Here is a 26942-nt window from a genome sequence, read left to right on the forward strand (position 1 = left end):
AACAGATCTACCGCGGCTCGGCCGTAACACACCCACAGCTGACTCACAATCATTGGATGTAGAGTCCAGTCTGCATATAGTGGTGCACCTCTGGACAGCAGATCTGCCCCGAGGTTTATCACTCCTAGTACTTGCGTCGCTCTCAGAGAGAAGAGACGTCCGCAGCTCCATAAGATCAGTTTGCGTGCCAGCATGTGTAACTGGAGAGAACGAAAACCCCCTTGGCGGTTTATATACGATATTGTGGTCGTGTTGTCTGTCCTCAAGAGGACATGATGTCCTCGTGAGGACATGATGTCCTCTGAGAAAAGGCAGAAAGCGTTTCAGGGTGATGAACACCGCTAAAAGCTCCAGATAATTTATGTGTGACCGTTGGAGGTCTCTGCAGAGACCCCTCACAGGTCGACCTTCGTATATACCCCCCCAGCCCGTCAGACATGCGTCTGTGGTGACCACCTTCCGCGATAGAACAGCACCCATAAGCACGCCCCGTACTAGAAAAGTCGGGTGTAGCCAGTGGCGCAGAGCCATTACGCATTTCATAGTGACCATCACTCTCCGCGCGCCATGACGCGCGGTGTCCAATCTGAGGGCAGCTACCCAGCGCTGAAACTCCCTCATGTGTAAGCCTCCCAGTCGTACCACCAGAATGGCTGACGCCATGAGCCCCAGCAACCGCAGACATGACCTGAAGAGAACACATTTGCGTGGCTGGAAATGAGCGAGGCAAGCCCTGAAGGCTCTCACTCTCTCTGCTGACAAGGGGGCTGTAAAGGACACCGAATTCAGGCGTAGGCCCAGGAAGAGTACAGTCTGGGCTGGGGACAACATGCTCTTTTCTGTGTTTATTACAAAACCTAGGTCGAGCAGGTGTTTTGCGAGGACATTCGTCTGCGTAATAGCCTCTTGCTCCGACTGTGCGAGAAGGAGCCAATCGTCCAGATAAGTTGCCAGGCGAATACCCTGTTGTCTTAACAGGGCTATCGCGGCTTCCGTACACCGTACAAACACTCGCGGGCTGAGAGACAGACCGAAGGGAAGTACTCTGTACCAGTGTGCGAACTATACCACGGTCTCCGGGGGAGCCGGGATTTTTTTTTTTTTGTTGGGGGGGGGGGGGGTAAATGCTGATACGTGCATTAATAGCAACAGCACAGACATAGGCCTATTATAAAGAGAAAATCTGTTGCACACGGGGTGGTGCCACAGGTCTACATTTACATGAAACGTCCCGATGGATCATGTTCATGTCAACAGATTTCCCGAGCATGTATGGGCTACGCAAACTTCAATCAACTTGATAATAAATAATCCACGGACCACCAATGTAACGTTTGACTGTTTAATTAAATCAACTTAAAATGACTCAAAAACAGGCTACATTGTTTCACATGGGCTATAGCCTATTATGGCTGTAGCCTACACAGAGCCGAACACACGCGATAAGAGCAGCCAGCGGCACCAACCATGAACAATATTAATATTAATAATACAGCTATAGCACAACACAACCCTCTCACTGCCTGGAGAGACGCGACGCCACACACACAACACAACGGCTCGTCTTCTTGTGTCTCTTCAGCCCCCAAGTTAACGTTAGCTGTCAAGTTAGCACTAGCACTGACGTTAGCTCCCTCCTCTCTCGGTTCTGTTGTAGCAGCAGTCACAACGTACGATGTGCTACCACCAGCTACATTCGGTTGGTCTTCTTGATCAGGTTGTTTGGCCGTCTTTTTAAAGAAATTGCCCAAGGTAAGTTGTTTTTTTCTTTTCGACATGTCAGCAGCAGCAACAATGCCTGGTAAACATGCAGTGCTAACTAAACGAGCTTGTGAGTGAGTGGGTAGTGGGTGGAGCTGCGGGCAGCGTGCAAGCAGGCGACACTTTTTTCATGAATCATAAACTCTAAATATAATTTTATTTCACTTATTTTACACCTTTGAAAAAAAAAAAACATGCCCAAAATGGAATTTATTTGGTCATCATATCAGTATTTTAGAGAGCTCCCCCCAAATTTCACAAACCATGTTCCCAGGGGAGCTCATGTCACCACAAGGGGGCTCCCCTCCAGTTCGCACCCTGCTCTGTACTCGTAACAGACACCCTGAAAGGCGAACCTCAGATATTTCCTGTGTGGGTAATATACTGGGATGTGGAAATACGCATCTTTCAGGTCGACTGATGTGAACCAGTCGTTTTGGTGCACGAGACGCAACAGAGATGTGTGAGTGAGCATTCTGAATTTGTATCTTTTGAGATATTTGTTCAGAGCTCTCAAATCTAGTATAGGCCGAATTCCGTTCCCTCCCCGTTCGGGAACGAGGAAATACTTGGAATAAAAGCCGCTCTGACTCTGTTCGGCGGGTATTATCGATATAGCCTTCTTTTCTAGTAGCGAGAAAATCTCTTGCTCTAGTCTAGAATATGGGCCGTCTCTACCCGGGCCTGTGAATACAGAATGCCCGAGAAGTGAGGGGGGGTGACAGCGAATTGGAGCCTGTAGCCCCGTGTTACTGTCTTGAAAACCCAAGCAGAATCTGTGAGCATCCTCCACTTTTCGCTTCTCAAAGCGAGCGGAGATGTCACAGCTCTGTCGTCTGCCCTCAGTGTCTCTATATGTTGTGTTATGGGGCCCTCTAGTGTCTGAACACGGTGGTACCCCAGGTTGACAACCCCGGCCGACACTGCGCATGCGCGTGGCGGTGGTGCCTTCACAATCCCGTCTATTGTCCGCCTTTTGAGAGAGGCCGTAGCAGCTCTCAAAAGAGGGGCAGACGACAGACTGTTTATTGTTTTTATTGTTTTTCTTTTCATTTTTATTGACTGCACCCTTGGCTTCAAGCCTGGAAACGACAGTGGAAAATGATTTATTTTGAAACAACAATGATGACATGTGTTTGTGTGACTTAAACAGGCAGCGGAACTTGCTGTCTTTGATGTTAAGTCCATTTCCCTGATGGCGCGAACTTGAGGATGACGTTCTGGCATCACTCGAGGCGGCGGGAAGATGGGGGCATGGTGGCACCCCGAAAACACATGAGCATCCAACACTGGAACGTGCTCTGGAGCTGGGGAACAGGGAACTTCCAGCTCCTTCATCGAGGAGAGGAGGCTGTCAGGCCGCCCGCTTCTTCTTCCTCGCCTGGTGGCTGAAAACCTGGATCGGCTGCGCCTCAGCGGCAGCTGCCGGAACCGGAGATTTTCTTGGCCAGCTCCCCCTCGCTTCGTGCCTGGGCTGGGGATCCGGGACGGGCTGCGGTCTCTGCTGCTTCGGTATTTTGAACCGGGCAGGACGTGAGACAGCTTGGGTGAAGGCCTGCCGCGGGACCATTGGAGGTGGCGGCTGGACCCTTCGGGGGAGACAGACCTGGAGAGCCTCGTCTCCCTTCCTTTTTGACTCGCACCTCAGCTGCATTGAAGCTAGAGCGGAGCCAAATATGCCCTCGGGAACAATAGGCGTCCAGAACATCCTCTTTTTCCCAGTCTGGAAGGTTGGTCAGGTTGAGCCACCTGGCTCTCTCCTGTACCACCATCATTCCGAGTGCTTTGCCCGTGGCTTGGACTGCACAGCGCTGCACACGGAGGCAAATGTCTGTGATTGCTGCGATCTCGTCCCACACGGCAGGCTCAGGTCTGCTCGACATGTCTTCGCAGAGCTCCGCCTGGTAGGCGGTCAGCAGCGAGGAGACGTTGAGTGTCCTGGCGGACAAAGCTGCGGCTTTATAGGCCCGTTCGGTCATCGCTGACTGGAACCGGTCTGCCTTTGCCGGTAGCATGGGGTTCCTGCTTGGTGTCGAAGCCAGCCTCGGTTGGAGGTGGGCTGCCACCAGCGGTTCCATGGGCGGCATGCGGAGCAGGCCGAGCCTCTCCATACCGTCACAGTCCAGGGAGGAGGCACCCTGGATTGGGGCCTTGTTGCTAAAGGGACGGTCTCTCCACGAGACCGACACCTCGTCCAGCATCTCCGGAAAGACTGGAAGGAGCTGCCTCTTCGTCCTCGCTGCTTGGGGCAAGTTCTTCCCCTCGTAGCGAGATCTGGAGGTCTCCTTGGCCACTTCAGGCCATGGGATGTCCAGCCTGGATGCAGCACGTTGACACACGGCCTGCAAGTCCATGCTTAGGACGGGCGAAGCTGGTGTGCTCTCGCCCGGGGGAGCGGACATCGCTCCCGGCTTTGCAGCCTGAGCCGATGAAACGAAGATGTCATCCTTATCCGAGTCAGACAGGAGGAACTCAGAGGTATCCTCTTCGTCCTCCATGTAGTCCAACTCCAGGATATCCTCCGCGGGTGGAACCATGGTGAGGTCCAATTGGGAGCCCCAGCTTGACACAGCACGGGGCTCCGCTCTTGCGGCCCTTGCCGCCACCGGGTCCCAGCCTGAAACGGCGTGGGGCTCCGGTTCAGCGGCTGTCGCTGTTGTTGAACCCCATTCTAATGCTACGTCCACACAGCAGCTTTTCAAAAATCTTGAAAATCTTGGAGCTGGGCGTGTCTGAAAGCTTGGGGATTTTTTGCGAGCAACGCGACCAACAACCAATCACATGAATCTCCCGCCCCCGACATACAAAGCAAAAAACCCCGGGGATTTTATGCGAGCAATATATATATAAACTCCCCAAACAGGCGAAAACCTACCAGTTTCACCCACTGTCTCTGCCACCTCCCTCCATGTCTGGTTCCTCCGGTTTGTATCCCGTTAATAGTTCTGGTCGTAAAGAACCGGGTGATTTGCTACCGTAATTTCTCGTTTGGAATATGAGGAAATGAACTGCGGTCTGGTTCTCCCTGCTTACACGCGGTTTGATTGGCTAGCGCTTCCAGCTCAGCTTGAAAAGTTGAACATTGCTCAACTTTTGAATCCTGGAAATCTTCGCTTCGCTCCCCCACAATGCAGTTCGGCGAAAAGCGAGGCAAAGTGACGTCATCCCCATTTAAAGTCAATGGGCAGAGAAGCGTTGGAAGCGGTGGAAGATTCGTCTAAAGCTGCTGTGTGGACGTACCGTGACACAGCGCGGGGCTCAATCTCTGCGGCGGACGCCACCATGTCTTGATTGCCGGCCGGCGAATCAGCGGACATGAGGGGTCCTGTCCCGACAAGCTAGCTTGGCGTGCTAACCGTCGGCGGAGGCTCTTCATGGTGAAGCGGGTACAATGCCCGCACGAGCCGGGGTTATCGATAGCCTCCCGGGCGTGTTCCAGCCCAAAGCAGGACGAGCAGACCTGGTGTGAGTCTGTGCCTGAAATCTTAAACCCGCAGCCGCATAGCCGAGCCTCCGAGTCCCTGACTCCTCTGGTGTGAGGGAGAGAAGGGTCCATCTTCGATCGCCAGGGTGTCAGCGTGGAGTGGACACGCTAGTAACAGGTACGTCACTGAGAAAAAATCCAACCTTGCCGTTAGTCCGAAAGGAAAAAAGGCGACGGTGTAGATTTGATTCTTTAAAGAATATTAACTGGTGTGTTAATACCTTTTTTTTTTTTTTTTATCTCTGTCTCCTCTGGTGTGAGAGAGAAACGAGAACGTCCTCTTTACCGTGGTGTCGGTGTGGAGGGAAGAACAAAATAGCAACAGGTATGTTACTAGCTTGAATAAAAAATCAAACCTTACCGTTATTTCGACAGAAAGAAACGGCGAGGCAGATTACAATATTAACTGGTGTGTTAATATTGCTCAGTCTTCTTGCAAAGCAAAAAAGTAACCGGCAAGCGCCCGTCGACCGAATGTTAGCTTTGGGTTCAGTCTGTGGACCGTTAAGCTAGCCCGGTTACTGATAAATCGAGATGTGCTCTGAAGCGAGAAGAGGTGTTTGAATGACGCTGCGTCGTAGCGCAAGCTACTTAAAGGGTGGGTGGATTCCCTGACGCTGACGTCAAGATCACCAGCCAATCAGGATTGGCGTAATGAGATTGATGCTTCTGTTTGCATACGCGTTGAGGCGCATCCATAGTGAGACATCGAACGGAGTGTTATGAATGAGAACATGCTACACTTTCATCAACCTAATTTGCCCAAATGCCATGATATCAATATCATTTGAATATCAATGGCAAGTCCAGTTTTGATATGCCAAATAGCCTTCTCCTTATATTATTCTTCATAGTTTCGCCAAAGATATTGTATGTTTTTACAATTAAGTGTGGTTTTCACTTTGTACACTTGTCCATCATCATTCTTTATCAACTCAATAAACATCTCTGAGAGAAACACACCCAACAAAAAGAACATAGCATTATAAAAGCACGGAGGCCGCAGTTAATAACCCGTATCTCCAAACAAGAACATGTTTTTTAGTAGCCCTGCCCTGGCATGCGTGGCAGTGCCCATGACCTCCGCTTTGATCATCGAGCACAGGAAACACCATCCAATATGAGAGGCTCGGTCAGTAATACTCATTCTGCACTTAAGCTGATTGCATGAGCGATATGTTAAGAAGATAAGAACCAATTCCAATAAAGTATGCTACCAGGGCATGAAAACAGAGGCAACAAAATGACAGTGAAGAAAACGTTATTTTTAACATGGTTTGTTATTAGCCATATGCAGGATGTAAAGTACTACCACTGAATGGCAAAATAAATATTTAAATAATTATCTCACCTTTTGCCATCATCTGCTGCTGCATATTACATCGATATTTTCAGTGTTGTGTTTCAGTTTGAACACAAGCTTCCTGTGTTAATTGTCTACACAGGTGGGCCCCTACGTATCCTTTGACCCTCAGGGCCGAATGCGGGTCCCATTATACAGGTCAAAGGTCATTTAAGTGCTTCGGGCTAGTTGATCCCAACTGGTGCTTATATATGCATATCCCATGAATCACAGCAATCACAGCCAATCAGTGTTTTTTGACATGTGAAGCCATCAAAGGGATTAGCATTTCCTTAGCATTATTTATTTTGTGTTAACTGTTTTATAACTCGTTTAACAGTGGGGTATCAAAACAATTGTCATATTTTTTAAGTCCACAGTAAATGATTAAAACAAAATGTCATTCCTCTAAGCAAAGGGCTTTATTTATTAGCAGAATAAAATATATGATTACAAGGTACCTTTCACACAGATCACAAACACACAAATACACATTCAAGGCACATCTCACACAATATCTCAGCCTCTAATCAGGACATAATCTCTGCCAGATGTGAGTGTCAGTCTTCTCACCTCTAACCTTTGACAAACCCTTCTTTTTGGCTCGCAGTCATGATGAAGACAGACGGGAACGATAAGGTCTGGGGACTTGCTGCTGAGGAGTATAACTCAGAAGGAGGTCATACAGTATGAAGGGCTAGATAAGGCGAGGAAATCCCTCTGGTCTGTTAATCAACACAATGGGGAAAAAAAACCCAAAGGTTATGTTTCATGCATGGACGTCTTGAGAGATAACCGCAGTCTGCAACACTGCAGCTGTTTGACAATGTGATGACACGAGATGTCAATAAACATTTGGAAACACTGATTATCATCAGAGTGCAGTCTGTGTATTCATTCTGGTGTTTTCATTTCATGAAACGGGGTTAAAGGGTAATGCTGACATTATTTGAATGTTTCATTTTTGTTAACAAATCCCATGAAAAGACCGAAATCGACAATATTCTATTTCATCTATCAAAACGTTCTAAGTTCTTGAACTTGTCAGTGGCAGTCGAGCCCATTGGCCCCTGCTGAAGACATACTGTTTCAAAACAGGTTGGTGCAGGATCCAAAACTTAAAAATGGAATACACATATTTGTTTGACGGTAAACCAGGACATTTTATTAAATGTAACCAAGTATCTTAGTTGTGTTGCCTAAACAGAATCAAGAAGTTCTGTTGTTTTTGTTCATACAATCTTACTGTATAACCATATGGTTAAAACGAAGGGAGAACAATTATTAGACAAATAGTTAACAAAGTAAGTAAGTCCTTCTCTAAGAGAGCTTGTCTCAAAACAGGAGTAATTAATGAGTTTTGGGGACCATGTTCTTACGAGGATTAATAGTGACTATAGCTCAAAATAAATGATGGTGTCAATATTCATTGTATTAAAGCAACACAACACCCAGCAACAGTGTGGGTCCTTGACATGTCACTTGAACCTCTAAAGAACTCTGTGGCGCAAAGTGACTTTTGGTAAACAGACAGTATTTGTTCGTAGTATCAACTTAGGGGTCGTTCCCTTTGATTTATCAACACTTAAAAATGAAAGAATATTAAATACCGCCAGCATTACTGTTTAAATCTTTAAAGGGCCCGGTTATTACCCGTCTCCTTGTGTGTTATGAAGGTTTTTCTGCATGTAAACGGTCTGCAGAGTCACACACCCTCAAAGTACACCCTGTAGCGAGTAAAACTCTAACACAGAAAATACCTGTCTATGCTGCCCCAGAACGCCTCGTTGGAGATTTCTCATTTTCCATTGTTTGCTTCTTGGGTTCTGTGACGTATGAACACCCAAATCAACAACAAATGACCGGATTGGCCCAAATGGACCAATCCGCGGAGCACCTCACACACCAGGATCCCTTGGCTAACTAACAGCGAGTCCCATTGACTTGCATAGAGCTCCTGGTAATAGACGAGTTGGGATCGTGGAGAAATGCTCTCCGCAGACCCATTCTCACAGCGTTATAATAAACCTTTTTCTTACTCAATATCAAGCCACACTTATTGTTTTTACTTCGGCTGTGAGTGTTTGTGTGTGCTCAGGATGAGTTTCGCTTGTTCTCGCTGTATCGCCGAACCGGAAACCTGTCCGCTCCTCGCAGCAGCGGCTAGCAGCAACGAGCCTTGCAACGTCCCGACCAATCAGAGCACACTGGGCTCGCAGGAGCTCCAACAAGCCGTTTAGGACAGAGTGAATACACATACTATACAGAGATGCTGTATGAGAAACCAATGTGATTTTGGAATCACAATTTAAATCTATTCTAGTAGACCTCAACAATGGAAATATGATCAGTAGAAATGGCCATGACATGGGACCTTTAAGATCATATGTTATAAGAGTAAAACAACGTTGATGGGCTTCTTTTTCGAGCGACAGTCTCAAAGCCAAACAGAGCAGCTTTCAATTGTGTCTGACTACTGTGACAGGTGCAAGCCATGCAATGAGCATGTGTGTGTTCACAGTGTTAAGAATAGACTATGTTGCAATAACCCTGATTGTTATTAACTCATTATAACACTAAAATGGACATTTGAATACCTTTGTGTAAGGTGATACCAGACTCGAACTATTTATGTCTGTTATCTCATTGTTATATTTCGATGGCTAATGCAGCGTTCATGTGCAAAGTCTACAAACAAGTGAAAGTGACCACGTAGTGTCAGTTGAGCTTCAGTAGAAGAGCTATTTTAAGATTTGAGGTCAAAAATTAAAGTATTTCGAGGTGATTACTGATTTATTATTCAATGCCTTTAGTTTTTACAGGCAAATCCCAATTTGTTGCTTTATTAAATATTCATATAAAGGAAAAGTATTCCTTAGTTTCATAAGGCAGTCTCAAAGAGCAAACAGGCCCTGCATCAAAGCACCGAACAACACTGTAAGCAATCAAGGGAAATAAGCGGAGGGATTAAGTGTTCTGCAGGGAGAAGGGGGACAGGCTGGAGGTTGGTCCCAATAAAAGAGCAACTGGTAATAATGGACAGTTGGCAACAGACTGGCAGAAAAAGCATGCAGATTGTTTGGCAGAGAGGATGGCAACTATTGATAAAGTGACATTACACGCTGCACACATTACAGCCAGATATCAGATTTGTATCAGGTAACTGGCTCGAACAGAGCAACATCTGGAAGTTCAAGGAAACTTCCATCAGTCTCTTTTGACTGAGGTTTGTTATCTTCAGTTTTTGGCCACTTGGTTTTCACAGCTGTGTTTACAAGTAGCATGCCATGTTCAAATTGTCCACAGATGTTTTTTTCAAACGTAACCTACCTGAGGTAAAGACTGCAAAATGTTCGGCTCCAGTGGCAGTTTGTGTTTTGGTGATACTTGCAACACAAAATCCTCATACTAATTAGTTTATACAGGATATACACAGAGATTTCAGTGTTTGAAAAGCACCACAGAAACATCCAAAACGTCCTGTTTGCTGGTCTGACGGACATGGAGTTATAATTATGTCCTAGACATTTTAAGCATGCACTCAGAGGCTTTCTGATAGGGAAAGCAAAGTGCGATGGGCTAGGACTCTTGCATTTATCAGCACGTTCAGGGTCTGTCCGATAAGAGCCAGATTGTACGCAGGAATGTGTCTCGGCTGTAAGTGCAATGTAAAAGACTCCACTATCAGTAGCCCTGTCCTCTGAAAGCTCTGTGTTAAGCATGTGAATACATCTGGTCTGCATATTATAACAACAACTGTGAATATGAATCACACCTCATTGTTTTTACTGTGTTAGTCAAAGGATTTTGCTAAAGAAATGAAAGGTTAAAAAAACAATTTTCTGCTGTGTGTGACAATCGTGAGCTGATGATATCAAACAAGCATTCAGTTTTCTAGTTCTACTTGTTTTGGGTGGCACATGACAATTTCATGTCATAACTGAACTTCACCATTGCTTTTTAAAGGTAACATTGCAGTGTAGCTTGTTTATCTTTCATTAAAATGTTATTAAACTGACCGCATCTGTATGACCAAAGTGAAGTTCAGCATAAAGTCTGACTCCAACAGACATTAAAAAAAATGTTTTGTTATTATTTCAGGAAAAATTAATACGCTCAGCTCATGATACACTTTGGAGACTGGGTGCTGGATCTTTAAAATTAGAATTGTATTGCTAATGCTTGCAAGCTAAATTGACTTTTACAATATTATAAATAGGCCCATTACTGTAATATTCATCTTCTACAAATGTTATCTCTATTCCCAATGTGTTTGCTTGAATTGGCATCACACCTCCCTCTTACTGGACATCCTCATCTCCCCCCTGTTGTGCAAATGCTGGTAAGACTGAGTCATAATTTGGAAGTAGTGGAGTTGAAGGGCTATAAGGGGCGGTCTAGTTAGAATGCAGTAATGAAATATTAATCGTCTTTAAGTGCAAAATACACCTGACATCACAACCCACAAGACAGCTGCCCCTTTAACTTTGACTCTAAACGTGGGGAATCGAATAAAATAATATAGAAAAAACTTTTAAAATGCACTTTATTTGTTAAATGTTATGCTGCTAATGTGACTTTAAGTGTGTGGATAAACGCTGTGTTGCCAAAATAACACATATTGATACACTGAAATCAGAAAACCACGGATACATTTTTACTGCAGAAAATACTGATGGTTCTCATGCTTCAATTTTTGTGACCTATGGTCTTAAGATACAGTTCTAAAGATAATCGGCTGAGAGCTCCAAGGGCCCAGAATTAGCTGTTCCTGCAGACTTATCATCGTGAGGTTGTACAACAGATAACCTCCTGTCAGTTATCATTAAGGGGACACCTTTGGAAAAAGTAAAGGCCTAAGTTAAAGAAAAGGAACTCTACAACTGCCAAATTCTTCTCGAGAACACAGACGTCTCCACAGGCTGTTTTCATCAAATATCATCATCACGGCTTCGACAAAGCTTCCCTCCTCCTAATTAAGATCGTCTGTTAATATTATATTGATTAATTTCAGATGAAGTCTGGCACTAATCAGGCTATCATGAAAAATCTTCCATCAAGATCATTTTATTTTCCTCTCGTGCTCTAACTTTTGTTTGTGTGGCGCATATGTCCCAAATTAATGAAGCCAGGCAGTACACTGAAGCCTCTCCACTCTGTCACTGCTTGTCACAGTAGAATTGGCCTCAAACTTATTCTCTCCCCTCTGTAACCGTCTCTCTCTGTTCTTTCTGTTTTCGCGCAAGTGTCCCAGTTAAGAAATTGCTTACATCCCACTCAGTCTGGGGCTGGATTGAAATTTCCCATAGGGTATGTACCAATATGCAGAGAGCACACTTCGACAGATGCCATCAGAGAACAAGCATATGAATTACCAGGCAGCCTGCCATCTTTGAGTTCAGACAGAATGGCATTAATACCTGATTATGATCCAAACAACAACACAACAACAACATGAAAGCCAAAGCAACTGGGAGCAGGTAAAGGTTTCATCATTTATATATTAATGGATTGACTAACAAAGACTCTACTACCCCCTCAAAAGTTAAAATGTCATAGAGGCTGCCAACAATCAAGGGACTTTGGAAAAAAAAGGGGGGTAATAAATCAGATGCCGTCAGCAAATCACGTTCCTATAAATTAAATATTCGCCACTGCTGACCATAACTAATTCAGAAGCCATGATAAATTCATGACTATAATTAAAGAAAACACGATCCCTTTAATTTTAAATAGCTGTAAATATTGGCATTACCCAATTAAGTCACATTGACTGCAGGAAAAGTACCTGCAAATGAACCATAAACACTGATCCTATACGTCGGGGCAGGAAGCATAAAAGTTTCATTCAAAGTCTTAAAAAAATTTGAAACTTTAATGATAGCGCTGCAATGCCTAGTGGGGAATGTTTTTATTGTTTTTAATGTATATGTATTCAATAAATGATAGCAAAAATCTAGAACATATTGCTATTTTACAAAATATTTCCTAAAATGATTTGTATTCAACTTGAAATAAAATAACATAAATTATTCCTACGAGTTCATGCAGTTATGGTTGTATGGTTTCACCTATATTATAACTTCAACATCTGTATTACGATAGCAAGTGCAGTTGATTAAAAAGGTTAATATCAACAAGGATGAAAATAAATATGGTTCTTTCCAAGTAGGGACGACAAGATTTGTGTTCAGATGCCACGATCAATGCCTGAACTTTAACCAAGTTGCTTATTTCCTTTGGTTTCAGTGGTTGTTAAAAATAATAGTGAACCAAAGTTTCAACATGTTGCTTCACGCAAGCAGTAATATTTTGAAATCAACACATATCTCAGCGGATGAAGACGTAAATAATGAGAAGCACATGGAGCTATCTCAGATGATGTTGAGTCAACGCCCTTGGACACTGAAGGACTCTGAAGGAAACAGTCGATCGCGGAGTGTTTGTATACGTGTGTGTTTGTGAGTGTGCACCTCTATCAAGATATCTCTTTCTTGCATCATATAGAGTTCAGTTGAAGATACATTTTGGATGTTTGCAACCTCTGGTACAGTACATCTACTCCTACTAATGCTGTATTACTTTAAAATATATAATATTATAATCAACAAAACATATATGTAGGTTAATATCATCATATTTCTGTACATAAGTATGTACAAATGTTGTAAGCATTTAATATAAACGTAACTGAATATTTTGTTAAGGCTGCTAAATATACCCAGTTAGATTTGCCAATTTGTGATGTCAAAACGATAACCTACTTATTGTTAATGGACCACATTTAAGATTCTATGTTTGTTCAACATATTCAGTGGAGAATTGACCATTTTAACAAATATGTACTGATTTCTGCCAGGCAGGAGGGATAGCATATTATATTTATAATTGAGTTGTATTCCTCTTTAAGCAGTTGCTGTGTCAGCTGTTAGGCGGCGGGAAAGACAGAGTTTGATAGCACTCTTCCTGCTCTCAGTGTACATCATGATAAATAGTCCATTTTGAAATCAATAATAGCCACTGATGTAGAGCACTCTTCTCTCCTGACATTGAACTGTCTTATCTCTTTCAGCCATTTGGTTATCTCACAAAGCGCTGTCTCTGTGTTGTTTGTTTTGTATTTTGCATGAGAGGAAAAAACCAATGTATTGTTTTTTCTAGCTTTTTCCTATTTGGTAATTTATTTGTTTATTAATTAAAGTGAAAGTCCATTTAGATCTAACCACTTTTCCCCCCTAACGTATAATTTACCCCACAGTGGTTATCCACATTTTACAGCTAATGTAAAGTTTTACTGCATCTAAGTTTTACAAGGAAACGTGATGTGGTCTGGCCACCCACGCAGCAGTTAGTCTGTAAAAGTAAAGGAAGGCTGATGGCTAGCCCCCCACTCCCCGTCTCAAATAAGCGATGTGAACATCATAATATGGACACTCACTTCCCCGTGCCTTCCTCTCTCAAATCTAATCTATGCTGCCTCTTGTGTGAGGAAACAGTTGCATGTAATGTATACAATACAATGTGAGTCAGGGAGGGATTGAAGGAGAAGGGAGGAGGGACGTAAGAAAAGGGGCAGATTGGAGGGTGTTCAGCTCCCAGATGCCCTTTCCCCTGTGTGTGTGTGTGTGTGTGTGTGTGTGTGTGTGTGTGTGGTGTGTGTGTGTGTGTGTGTGTGTGTGTGTGTGTGTGTGTGTGTGTGGTGTGTGTGTGTGCTGGTGTGTGTGTGTGTGTGTGTGTGTGTGTGTGTGTGTGTATGTGTGTGGGACAGAGAGAGAGAGATGTACATGTTTGATGTGAGTAAGCCTGGCGCTGTGTTCATTAAGGTGCTCTCGGGGTCTTGCGTACTCATGATCAAATGATTCGGTGATAACAGTCCAGCCCTAACGGTTGAAGGCAATTCAAGCTCTTACTGGCAATTTGTGTCTATTAGAGGCACTCCATAAAACTGAAGATATACTATTGAAATCAAATTGAACATTTCTTTCCATTACCAGTGAAACCTTTGATTTTGGATGAAATTGTTCCATTAAAGTCACTTCAACCGTTTTTTCTTTCTTCTACCGAGCGAAAATGATATAGTTGAAGTGTGTGTGTGCGTGTGTGTGTGTGTGTGTGTGTGTGTGTGTGTGTGTGTGTGTGTGTGTGTGTGTGTGTGTGTGTGTGTGTGTGTGTGTGTGTGTGTACCTTGGAAATTACTGTCAGCAGGCTGTGCCTCTTAGTGAGAGGAGAAAGGGGAGTAGAGGTGGTGGTGCTGGGGGGGGGAATAGGGGGGTGTTTTCCAAAGGGGGCCCAGTCTGTTACCACAGGGAGGTGGAGATTTACTATCCCACCCAGTCAAAGTGTCTCACTGGTGCTCTGACACACACATGCAGAGATACACACAACCTCTCTCACACACACACACACACACACACTCAGACATACTGCAAACTCTCCACAGGAAATTCTGAGCCATAATGCGAAGGCACCTCAGAGCAGACGGGTGCATTGCTTAAACCAAGTGGGATACGGTGCAGCTTTGATAGTGCGTTAATTACTCATGTGATGTGATACAGATGTCTGGGGGCTTCAGCCGAAAGTTTGCCTGACGGTTTCCAAGGGGGCCAGGCAGACATTTTAGAAGCGGTAGGTGAAAACCAAATGTATTTATTATTTATGGATAGATCAGTTTGTGTGCTGTCACAGATCCCAGTAGTGTCATGCTGATGCTAAACTGTGATGCTACTTGAAGGGTTGGCTGCTAAATAGTTCTTTGTGTACTTGGTGACAGCTGGGACTTTGAACAGGAAGAACTCTGGGCTATAAGAGTTGTCTGTGCTGTGACATGATGAAAAGGGCTTCACCATCAATCTGACAGCTTGAAACTTTATGTGCTCTTTACCTGGAGCTTTGTGGAATTAATTACTCAGATTTTGTCCAGAAAGTTTGGTGTTGTTTTCCTTTTTGGAGGGAAAAAGGTGATGACAGTCATATGAGTAAACTTTTAAAAAAGAACCAAAGAATCCACAAAGGAATTCAGGCTATAGCCACAGTATGTATTTTACTTAGCAGATTTAGATGATTCTTTATGCTCGGATTGAAGTAACATTGACTGGAAATCAGCCCTGCAGCACTTCTTCCATGTTCAAATAAAAGCTCTTTGTTTTGTAACTACATGTTTAAACCCTTCTAAATTAGAAACAGAAGGAGAATGCAAAACTGAGGAAATCTCTCAGTTACAAACCCACGCAAGGGGCTCACTGGGAAAACAGCACGACAACCTTCACTGTGTGGCTGCATTGTGTATTGTTGACACAAAGCCATAACCGACAGCTCCGTTTTTCAGGGACGACTGAGAGCAAACAAGGTGCTCAATACGCTCTGCGGATGCCTCACTCTGAACCGCCTGACTATAACTAGTCCTGGCATCTCCCATCTGTACCCCCTTGGCAAAACCTTTTTTAAGTCTTGAAGGAGTTGTTAAACTTCGTCACAGCTTTTGAAAGGACATTAATGCTGTTTAACATTCCTGTAACTGACATATAATATTCAACTTTGGCTGGGTTTTAAGTGGAGGCAACATGCAAAAACGTTAAAGTTGATGGAAAGAGCGTCACATGAAAAATAACCCACATTTTCCTCTGGTTTTTTGTTTTTCTTCTCTCACTGCAGGGATATATTGGGACAGTCTATCAATCAGTGGAATCAAAGCGCTGAATGTGTTCCATAATGGGCACCCCAGCTGTGCGTATGTTGGTGCTAATGGCCTGTATGGCAGCCAGAGGAATGTGCCAGACAAACAGAGCTCAGGCAGAGGAGGACTCCCTCGTCCACTCCACCCGTCAGTCTCCGGGTCTCTACAGCACCGTCACCCCCAGCACAGGGCCCGGTCTCCACCTGGGGGCCCCGGGGTCTGATGTTCAAGCTGTGGGATCTGGAAATGAAACAGTCGTAAAGAAGTCGATGCGGCCTCCGATGTGCCTCCAGGCTACCTCCGTTAATGACTATTTTAAGTACATAAACACCATCATTTCCATTATAGTGTTTGTGGTGGGCCTGGTGGGCAACGCCACCCTTCTGAGGATTATATACCAGCACAAGTGCATGAGGAACGGGCCGAACGCTCTCATTGCCAGTCTGGCACTGGGGGATCTTATCTACATAATCATCGTTATACCCATGACAACATACAAGGTACAGTTTCACTCTGTTGGTGCATGTTTAATTAAAGTATTGACCTTGTTTTCAAAACCAAGCTGCTGAGTGACAGGTCTCTGTGTTGATATGACGAAACGCAGTAACAATGGAAGCGATACGTAGAGATAAAGTGGAATATTACAAACGGGAAAATGGAGGAAGAGGAAAGGGGTGTAAGGGAGTGGGCCAATAGACGGGAAAGTGTAATCAGTTGGACGCCGTTATCTCCCTCGTGTGGGTAGATTAGTGATGAGAGGAGCAGGGATATGGCCGTCTTAAATAAACACACGAATCAGGTTGTAGTCACACATGCCAGTGGCCTTGTATTGACCTGGGACATTAGTCACTGACCTTTATCTAAAGTCCCAGTGTTACTCAAGTGATAAATGACTTGTAGAGTTTTAAACACAGCCCCATCTTTAACCTTTTATCCAAGTTAAAGTTAAAAAAGTTGACTTATGTGACAGTGTAAATACAATTCTAAGTTTTATTTTTCTCAGCTGGTCTTCATTGGAAGTTAGATTATTTAATTCCCTTTTTTGTATTAGAAAGCATTAATAAAAGTTCATGCAGTAGTTAGTGAGAGAAAGAGCAGCCGGTTCCAATTTCGTGTTTTGATTTTGGGTGACTCACTTTAGTTTTCTTTTGGACTGAGGGTTTTAAAAAATATGAAGCGTTTAATAATGATAAATTAAGCTTGGGCTCCTGTCCTGGGTTGATTTATAACAGTAAATAGTGTCATACTTTATATAATAATAAAGAATAATGAAGTCATCAGTCAGCTTGATTCTTCAAATGCATTGTGGGCCATTTTGCGAATGAAAAACGAGAAAGCCACCTGGTAAGAATTAACCAAACAGCAACACATGTGCAGAAAGGAAACTAAACCTTATGGGGGGAACTGTTTATGAACAAACAAAGAAAAAGCCACGTCTACAATGTTGAAACCATACTGTATCCCCTTTTTCACTTCCTTAAGGGCTGTGACAGGGTTTCCAAAAATAATCATCCACTTAATAAACACTGAAAACATTGGTGGGCTCCTTTCCACTCTGCTGCTCTTCTGTGCTCCTGGGAAACTAAAACAGCACAAGTAAACAATAGAGGCCAGGAAGCACCATGGAGTTCATCCTTTGGCTCCTGCTTGAGGAAATGTGTTTATGCAGGTTGTATCGCATTGAAGGAAAAGTGCCAAGACGAAATTGATGGAAACAAAGGTCACAACTCACGTGGCCTTGACTTACTTTCCCAAAGGAAGTAATATATAAGAGATTGTGGAAGTGGCACTGAGATACTGGTGACAACATCATGAATTATTATTAAAGTTTGGTAGAGCGATTGGAGAGATGAGGTGTTTGCATGAGAATGTTTTGAAGAAGTTACGCAAAGTGTTATCAGCTGATGAGCTCCATATGGTCCGTGTCAGACTCCCTCTGACGTTAAGATGACGTGTGCGCCAATCTGCAGAATAATTGCCTTAAAAAGATATTGATGAGAAAGTACGAATCCAAAAACAAAAGAAAGGTTAATAATTAGTTCCAAAAAGACTCAGATGACTTTGTACAATAGATGTGATTACATGAATAATTCTGTGTTGAACAATAAAGGTCTTTACAAATGTGATTTTAGTATTCATCATGTGTAATTGTTTGTGTTCCCTCCACCAGCTCCTGGCATCTCGGTTCCCTTTTCAAGACAGTGATTTAGGCCTGTGTCTGTGTAAGCTGGTGCCCTTCCTGCAGAAAGCCTCTGTGGGCATCACCGTTCTCAACCTGTGCGCCCTCAGCGTGGACAGGTCAGTGCCTTCACACTCCACACTGCTTCATGAGTTTAGATTTATGACATGTGAGGGTCCGTGTTGTTAGTCCTGAAACAAATGAAGACAACAATCCAGCTCTTTGTATACCAACAAGTGACCCCAGAATATACTTTAATAGGTTTTGCACATGTGTTTTATGGTTTGGTGTTTGATCAAACATGAATGCTAAAGTAGGATATAGAGCATCAATTAGCTCTCCAAAACATATTGGACATTATATCTGTTTGTCTTTCACATAAAAGGTGTATCTTTGGTGTTTTAATTATCCATGAGAACATATAAAAAGAGGGGACTTTTGCTCTAAAGTTACACTGTCTTGTAAAGCCAGCTGAAGGCCCAATAGAAACGCAATGTTCAAGATATTATTCTATCATTGAAAGCAGATAGAATTAAATAAAATGTCTATGTACAGTCAAATCATTAGAAAGATAACTAAAATATTGATCTATTCTAGATTATGTTGTCATACATTTTTTCTTCATATGTTAATTTGGTTTTATCGAGTATGTAGACATTTTTATTTGAGTCTGGTTTAATGACGTGAATAGTTTGTTAGCTGGGATGATGATAGCTTTCTGGAAAATACCTATTGAGTATTCCCACTAAGAAGCTACTTATCTCTCTGCTTGTCTATATGTTGCCTCAGCGTTCAAAACTTGTGTATAAGAACTTATAAGATGTTCTTATTTCTTTAATGGAATTGTATATGCAACATTAAGTGTATGTTTTAAGCACTGAACTGATCTTGATTGGAAGTGAACAGACACTCCTTTTTTGAATAGTAATTTAATAGAAATTCCCTGATGAATAAATGATGATCATGAAGTGCTGAGGCTCAGTGTGATCCCACTTTAGACGCAACTTTAGAGATAAGAGGTTCACCAAGGTTCCACCACATCTTTAATGACATTTATTCTGAGAAGAACACTGCAGAGCAGTACGCTTGTGTTCAAGAGCAGATGCTCTCCATTTGTTTCAAGGAAACATTTAGCATTTCTCAGTGTTTGTGCATATGCTTTTGTATAATGAAAGACTCTTTTGTATCTTTTCAATGTTGTAGGAAGAGAAAAAGGTGGATACATTACCACTTAGTGAAATATGAATGCCGCCATGTTGTTCAACAGAGAAATTCAAATGTGTCATGAAAAATATATTGTTTTTGCCATAAAATCTTGATGCATGATTTTACTAAAACATTTCGACAAGTGGTTTCCATTAATGAAACAAACAAGCAAACAAGTATTCAGTGCACGGGAAACAAGAGCCAACACACAGACCTATCTGCCAACATGGGCCAGTCTGTTTGGAGGCTTCACAAAAATATAAATATTAGATATTTAAAATAAACAATTGATCATCTCTCCTCATTAATTCTTTACATTTTGATATTATTTGCTGACTGAGCAGTTTGTTGTGCTTGGTGTGCTGCCATACATAAAGAAAATGATTGTTAGTTTTCTTCAGTCGTGGGAGACAAAGACAATGATGAATTACTAATTTCTATTTAATGACGGAACAGTGACTGAATGCAACTGAACGACTGCAGCCGTGTCTTCATTAATTGAGTGTAATAACATGGTTAATGTGTTAAATGTGCAATATTTACTTTCTATTATTTATTATTACTGGACGCAACTTCACTACTTGGATATATTTGACTTTAATTAACTTGTGCTTGCCTTTTTATTTCATAGGTTAGTTCACTCTTTTATTTTGTCTTTATCTGCACTGTTCCCTACATTTTTCCACTGTGGGACATTTAATGGATATCTGATTTCTTATATCTTTTCATTTCTGATTTCCATTTTGTATCCAAGTAGTGCTATATCATAATAATCCCTGCTCCAGTAACATAATCTTCCTAACATATTGTTGTATCCACCCTTTGCGTCTGCCCTCCACAGGTACAGGGCGGTGGCCTCCTGGAGCAGAGTTCAGGGAGTGGGCATCCCTCTGCTCACAGTCATAGAGATCTCGACTATTTGGCTGCTGTCTCTCTTCCTTGCAATACCGGAGGCTATCGGTTTCAACATGGTCGATTTCACCTACAGGAACCAAACCAAACGCACCTGCATGCTTGAAACAAAGACTGGCTTCATGATGGTACGCTATGACCCCTTTGCTTATCATCTTTGGATAAGAAAATCAGTGTGTTGTGTTTTTGTCTCCTAATGTTTTGGTTATATTAATGCCAAGATGTGCTGTAGAGTACATTGTGTCGAGGTGCAGTACTAGTGGCGTTGCATTTTGCAATGAAGAGACAAAACATGCTGGATTATTGAGATAGGAAAACCTACTGCATTAGGAATACTTAAAGTGAAAGTTCAGCTTTATCTTTCCACTGTTTTAAAAGCATGTGTTGTTTAAAGTCTAAAAGTGTTTTTGATGGCAGGCAGATGTGATATAGGGGCACATGTAGAACTTCCTGCTTGGTTAATAAATCATTTAAAACACAAGACAATTGGTATACCAACCTGCTTATACTTGACGAGTACTTTGCAAAATTTAAACTTTAAGCAAGTGTTTGATACTGAAAAGATTTTGAATCATGTTAAGAAATGACCTCGTCTACTCACTCTCTCCATGTGATTGTGGCCGTTTTCACATCCTTGAAGCATAATTGGTTGCAGGCCAAGTGCAATTATTGAAACCTGAAATCTGGGGCCTCAAGCTGAGCCACATGCGCATATCTTTTCCATATGTACGAAATTGGAGTAATCTCTCTCAGATATCAGCGAAACCATGCTGAGGTCGGAACAAACCGGCCATTATTTAACAGCATTATTTAATAGCAATGAAATAGCAAATGTTCCGCTTAAAGGATCTTCTCACCAAGGCCAAAGTTTGATGCAGAACTGCAAATTAAACTTTTTTCTTTTAACTTTTCGTGGAGATTGTGTGGGTTCAGTAAATTTTGTAGGGTTGTGAAATTGTGCTTTTCTTATCAATATACATTTAAGCCTATTTTTTATGAGAACAAAGAGCCGAAAGATTAAGTTGCAAAAGGAACCACTATAGGGATATTGGCAATTACAGATAGTTTCTTGAGGTCCTAGGACGTATTAGATTCATTTGGATGGCATACAAAAGTAATTTATGCATTAATTTCAGTTTAACATAAACTACTGTTTCATGTGTGCTTGTTTCCCTGTAGTTCTATCAGGAAGCAAAAGACTGGTGGATGTTTGGCTTCTACTTCTGTGTGCCACTGATCTGCACCGCTGTGTTTTACACTCTGATGACCAGCGAGATGCTCAACCGCAGGAACGGCAGCCTTCGGATAGCCCTCAGTGAGCACCTCAAACAGGTCAGACATACCTCTAAATGATAACAACATGCTCATAACTCCAATAAACGTCTATCAAGTGTTAAATAAAGTAAAAGCATTTGTAATGTGATGTTAAATGCGCTTTTTTATGTTGTAAAATGATCCACAGTGGCTCAGTCAGCAGTGTTTGTTATACCGTTGTAACCTCTAACCCTCCTTAGCACAAAGTTCGTCATCTAATGGTGGGATCAAATCTGTTGTTTCTCTCTGCAGAGAAGGGAGGTGGCCAAAGCTGTCTTCTGCCTCGTCCTTATCTTTGCCCTCTGCTGGTTCCCACTGCACCTCAGCAGGATCATTAAGAAGATGGTTTACCGACAGGATAAGAATACGCGCTGTGAGCTGCTCAGGTTAGTTAAACAGAAGTTACCCGAAGGTCTATAGGAAAGTATTCAAATGTACAAGACATAGCATTGTTGTGACACAAATTAAAATATACATTTTATTTTTATTAAATAAAAAAACAGGAACAAAGCTGATTCTGCCAGAAGTGTTTAATATAAAATGCCATGCTGAAAAAAGTTTGAATGGCCTCTGTGTTGCTCTATAAAATCATAATAATGTCTTACATTTGTATTTTTTTCAGTTTCCTGTTGGTCCTGGACTACTTTGGTATCAACCTTGCAACAATCAACTCCTGCATAAACCCTATTATCCTCTATTTTGTCAGCAAGAAGTTTAAAAACTGCTTCAAGGTATGGTACTGTTTTACAACAGATGTATATTAATGAATGTAACACAACTAAACGATAACTTTGTATCTATGTCTCACACACACACACAACCACACGCGCACACACACACACACACACACACACACACACAATTCACAGACCAACACACACACATGCCATTTTTCCTGGTGAGTAAAGCAAACAGTGAACTCAGGCCTTTTGTACATGACACAGAGGCTATGATGGTGATGACATTCCATAAGCAACATGTAAAAGCAGCCTCTTGATTTATTTGTGTGGGGCTGAGGACAAACACACACGCACATTTCTGTCAAACGTACCAGAGCTGGAGATAAACCATGTCTCAAGTTTGCACGTTTTCAAGGATTTGTGGGAGGGAGCAAACCCTTGTTAAGCTGCACACGTAGAAAAAAACTCTATAGGTAAAGCAATGTAGAAAATAACTAATATGAACCCTAAAGCTACATCCATAAGCCAGTTAGCTTAACACAAAAACTGGAAATAGGGGGACATTGCTAGCCAATCATTCGAAAAAAAATATCTTGGCATAAAGGCTTTTGTACAGATTAAACATGTTCTACATCATATAATAATGTGTCAGTGTAGATTTGCTATTCCCTGATTTTAAGTTTTGTGCTAAACCATACTTGTTCCTTCAATTTTATTTTATCAATATGTTGAACTATTCCTCTAAAAGTTGTCTTTCTCTTCCCATGTACTTCCAGTCTTGCTTGTGCTGCTGGTGTTACTCTGACAACCAACTGAGCAGCACAGGACCCATGAATGGCACCAGTATCCAGTGTAAAAGCCCCGAGCCCAACAACATCCACACTGATCGCAGCATCAGGAAATACAGCGATTGATCTGTCACCTGAGGATTATTTTTAAGCCCTTCCATATATCCAGCAGCTGTTAAAATACACATCCTGATATATATATATATACATTTACTTTTTCAGACAATAAATACACATCCTTAGGACCACTAAAGCAACAAATGAGCCTGGCAGGGATGGATTAGGAACTGGAGATTAAAGGAACAAACAATGGATCTTTGCACACAATGCTCTGAAGTGTCCCGAGCCTCTCAGTAGGCTAAACTTCCTTAAATAGACTCCTTGTATTCCCACACCCACGGACAGTGACGCTGTAGCGTGAGAGAAGAAGGGGGAGAGCTAGATGAAGAGGAGGAGAACTCTTTAACAGGATGCTGCTGAACGGAGACTATAAATTACTCTGAATCACAAGCAGAGCATGCTATTCTTGTAAAGGGCAGCACTACTGGGAAGGATGCACAAGGCTACAGGAAGGAACAAGCAGACTGCTCGCTGTCAGTGGGAAGGATGGGAGATGAGTATGGGTGGTTCCCAGGAGTTCACTACTCAGTAACGGTGGAAAACAGGAAAGCTATAACAACATTTAATTTACCATTTATCATGCAAACGGCTGCACACTCTCATACTCACACTCATCGTTCATTAAGCTACTTTGTGGTATTATTAGCAGATATTGCTTCGAGTTCCTTATCCAAATGTTATTTGTTTTGTCTGGCAAAGAAGCTCTCATGAACAAAGAAATTCATCCCTTCATTGAAAAAGAAACGTTTTAATGTAATCATGATCCACAGACCACCAAACTTTTGGTTTGGTTATCCAAAAGTCACAACAGAATCACATCCAATGTCAGCATAAAGTACACTGGCACAAAATCAAGTAGGCCTACAGGGTTGTAAGTTTTAAAGTGGATAAGGTACAACTCAACTGTATTTTCATAGCAAGTCAAGTCAAGAAAATGATAAATATGAGGTAATGCATTAATATCACCAAAAATGGACAGGAATGAGCTTTTTTCCTATCACTATGAACTTTAGCAGATATCATCATCAACAATTGTGTATTTTATGCTTGTAAATTACCAATGGAATATATATATATGTCTCCACTTTTATAAAGTGTTATATTGCAGTACTTTACTCAGACGATATTACCTGTGTAATGAAATTAGTTTAAAATTGTTGTGGTAATCGCTCCAAATCAAAAAGGAATAGGTTGACTTTTTTTAATAAAGGGTTATATTAATTTTCTAAGAGTGAGATAAGAAGACCACCCTCCAATGTCTGTACAATCGCTTGGTTTTAAATGAGCTATTCTTTCATTAGCTTAGCTTAGCGTATTTTAGCGTAAAGACCGTAAATTAGGTTAATAGCTTGGTTGGCTCCCTCCAAAGTTAACGAAACACGCCTGCAAGCACCTCTTAAGATCAATAAACAACACTGTGTTATGTTTTTGATTTCTTTTTAGCCGTTTCCCTGTTTCCAGTCTTTACGCTAAGCTAAGCTATCCGGCTGCGGGCAGTAGGCAAGCTTCATATTTAACAAACAGACATATGAGAGCGGTATCTATCTTCTGGTCTGATTCTAGCAAAGAAAGTTGTATGTTTATTACCTGAAATTATTTCTTTTTATGTTGAAACCATATTTAGCTACAAAAAACTGCACCACCGTATACTATTTGTTATGTGAATATGTAAACCTGTGTGTTTGACTGTGTGATAGCATGTGTGTTTGTGTGCTGTATGTATAATTATTTCTTTATTCGGAGTGTTTTGCACACTTGTGTACAAAAAAAAGGGTGATATCTGTACAATTTTCATTTTACCACTATTCATCGGAGCAAAATTAATAATCTTTGGAAAATGGAATTCATGTACAGTATGTTTGTTTTCATTTTACTGCTGCTTATATCAATAAAACCATTTACATCTCCACTGTAAGGAACAAGGTGGTTTATTATCGTCATTTCTCCGGGAAGTCGAGAGGGCCCCTTCTGTTTTTCATCTGCGTCTGGGAGAAAGAGCGTCTGGGAGTGATTAGAAACACACTATGACCTGCTTGGCAACTGAGCCCTTAGGGTTGCGAATGTCAGCGGAGAGGATGTGAACGGCTTCGATGGGAATTTGATACATAAGACTAACTTCTCATCTGTGTTGCCAAAAGAGGAATCAAGGACAACATTTTTTGACCATTTCTTATCCGTTTTTTAGTGAAATATTGACTTTGATGATGTGAAAGGATTGCAAATGATTTTGCTTATAATAAATGTCACCATAGCCATAAATTGAATTTGCTCAAAACTGAATAGCATTAATGAAAGCAGCACTTGATTCAATGCAAAAAACACATTTGAACTATAGTTTATTTAATATAACAAGCTTTTGGTTTAGTTTGAACCCATTAAAGGCTGTAGCAAGACTGACTCTGGCAACTTCTCATTATTCTGTGTCCACTTTGCTGTAAGCAAAAGTGTCATTAACCCAAACTTACACTCTCAAACAGAGACAAAAACCAGAGCCATGTAATCCTATACACAAAGCTGCAAAACACCCAGCACCAACAGCACATAGCAGCGGCCGTGGTTTTATCGGACGTTGGCTTGTTGCGAGTTGGCGATAAGTCTCAGCCAGGTCATACATTTTATGAAACTGGCCCATATTCCTCCTATGAAATCATGCCACCATCACGCTAGAGTGACCTTGAAATACATAATTGCTCAAAACGTTGATGATGAAACAAATTGGAGCATGTTTGGAGCTTTTCTGGGAAGTAACAGAGATAAATAGGGAGAGTGAGAGAAATTGAGAGAGAAAGAAAAGTGAAGTGGTTTGAGCTCTGTGGAATTTGGTGGGAACGCAGTTTCTTGCCAGCCTTGAATTGAATTAAACTGAACAACAAATAATAAAGGATCTCAAAGGTCCAAAAGTGCTACTCCATGCAGAGCTTAATCAGATTTGAAAGCAGATACAACGTTGCCTTGCAAGGCATTCCCTCTTCTGCAAAAAGAAAAGCAGGATTTCACATTATATCATGTTACTAAAATGATTAGTCAAATAACCTAGGCCTAGGTCTGTTAGAATAGAAGACTGTACACAAGACACAAAGAGGGGTAAAACAGGGGAGGTCAGTGATGGCCCAGCAGCTCCTATTCGCCCTGGGGCTTTCAAGCCGGTTAATCCAGCCATGAGTGAGTAAGTGTGACTTGACCGGTACATAAAGGATAAGGCAGGCACATTCTAAATATTTTGTCTTTGCAAGCAAACCCCTTGAAAATACACTAAATATAAGGCTGACAAGTCACAAATATACACCTCTAATAGGGTAAAAAATAACCTATGAACATGAGTCAAGTAAATATTGTAAATGTTGGGGACTGTTTTAGGTCCATATTTGGTGTCCTGGGTATTTACTGCAGCAGGACAGTATATATGTTATTGAGTTATGCTATGTCTTACATTACAGTGTTCATGATAACGTAGGAATGTATGGCTCTTTTAAGTCATTGTAA

General features: G+C 42.0%; 1 protein-coding gene across 2 annotated transcripts; it reads left to right on the plus strand.

Moving 5' to 3' along the window:
- Positions 1-5552: 5552 nt before the first annotated feature.
- ednraa (endothelin receptor type Aa) lies at positions 5553-25378 on the plus strand. 2 transcript variants are annotated; one of them, XM_034231472.1, is made up of 8 exons: positions 5553-5570; positions 16239-16760; positions 18431-18558; positions 20487-20685; positions 21737-21889; positions 22124-22257; positions 22494-22602; positions 23328-25378. In XM_034231472.1, exons 2-8 carry the CDS (start codon positions 16284-16286, stop codon positions 23463-23465), a joined length of 1338 nt encoding a protein of 445 aa, XP_034087363.1. In that variant the 5' UTR covers positions 5553-5570; positions 16239-16283; the 3' UTR covers positions 23466-25378. The 2 variants fall into 2 exon arrangements, with proteins under 2 accessions (XP_034087363.1, XP_034087362.1); XM_034231471.1 differs by lacking the exon at positions 5553-5570 and adding an exon at positions 14960-15212.
- Positions 25379-26942: the final 1564 nt, after the last annotated feature.

This window comes from Gymnodraco acuticeps, unplaced genomic scaffold (assembly GCF_902827175.1).
Source record: "Gymnodraco acuticeps unplaced genomic scaffold, fGymAcu1.1, whole genome shotgun sequence".
NCBI lineage: Eukaryota > Metazoa > Chordata > Actinopteri > Perciformes > Bathydraconidae > Gymnodraco > Gymnodraco acuticeps.

Coding starts and splice junctions, on each gene's coding strand:
- ednraa (XM_034231472.1), top strand. CDS start 16,284: ATGTGTTCCATAATGGGCACCCCAGCTGTGCGTATGTTGGTGCTAATG. Junction 16,761..18,430: donor TACCCATGACAACATACAAG/GTACAGTTTCAC, acceptor TCCCTCCACCAG/CTCCTGGCATCTCGGTTCCC. Junction 22,603..23,327: donor AGTTTAAAAACTGCTTCAAG/GTATGGTACTGT, acceptor ATGTACTTCCAG/TCTTGCTTGTGCTGCTGGTG.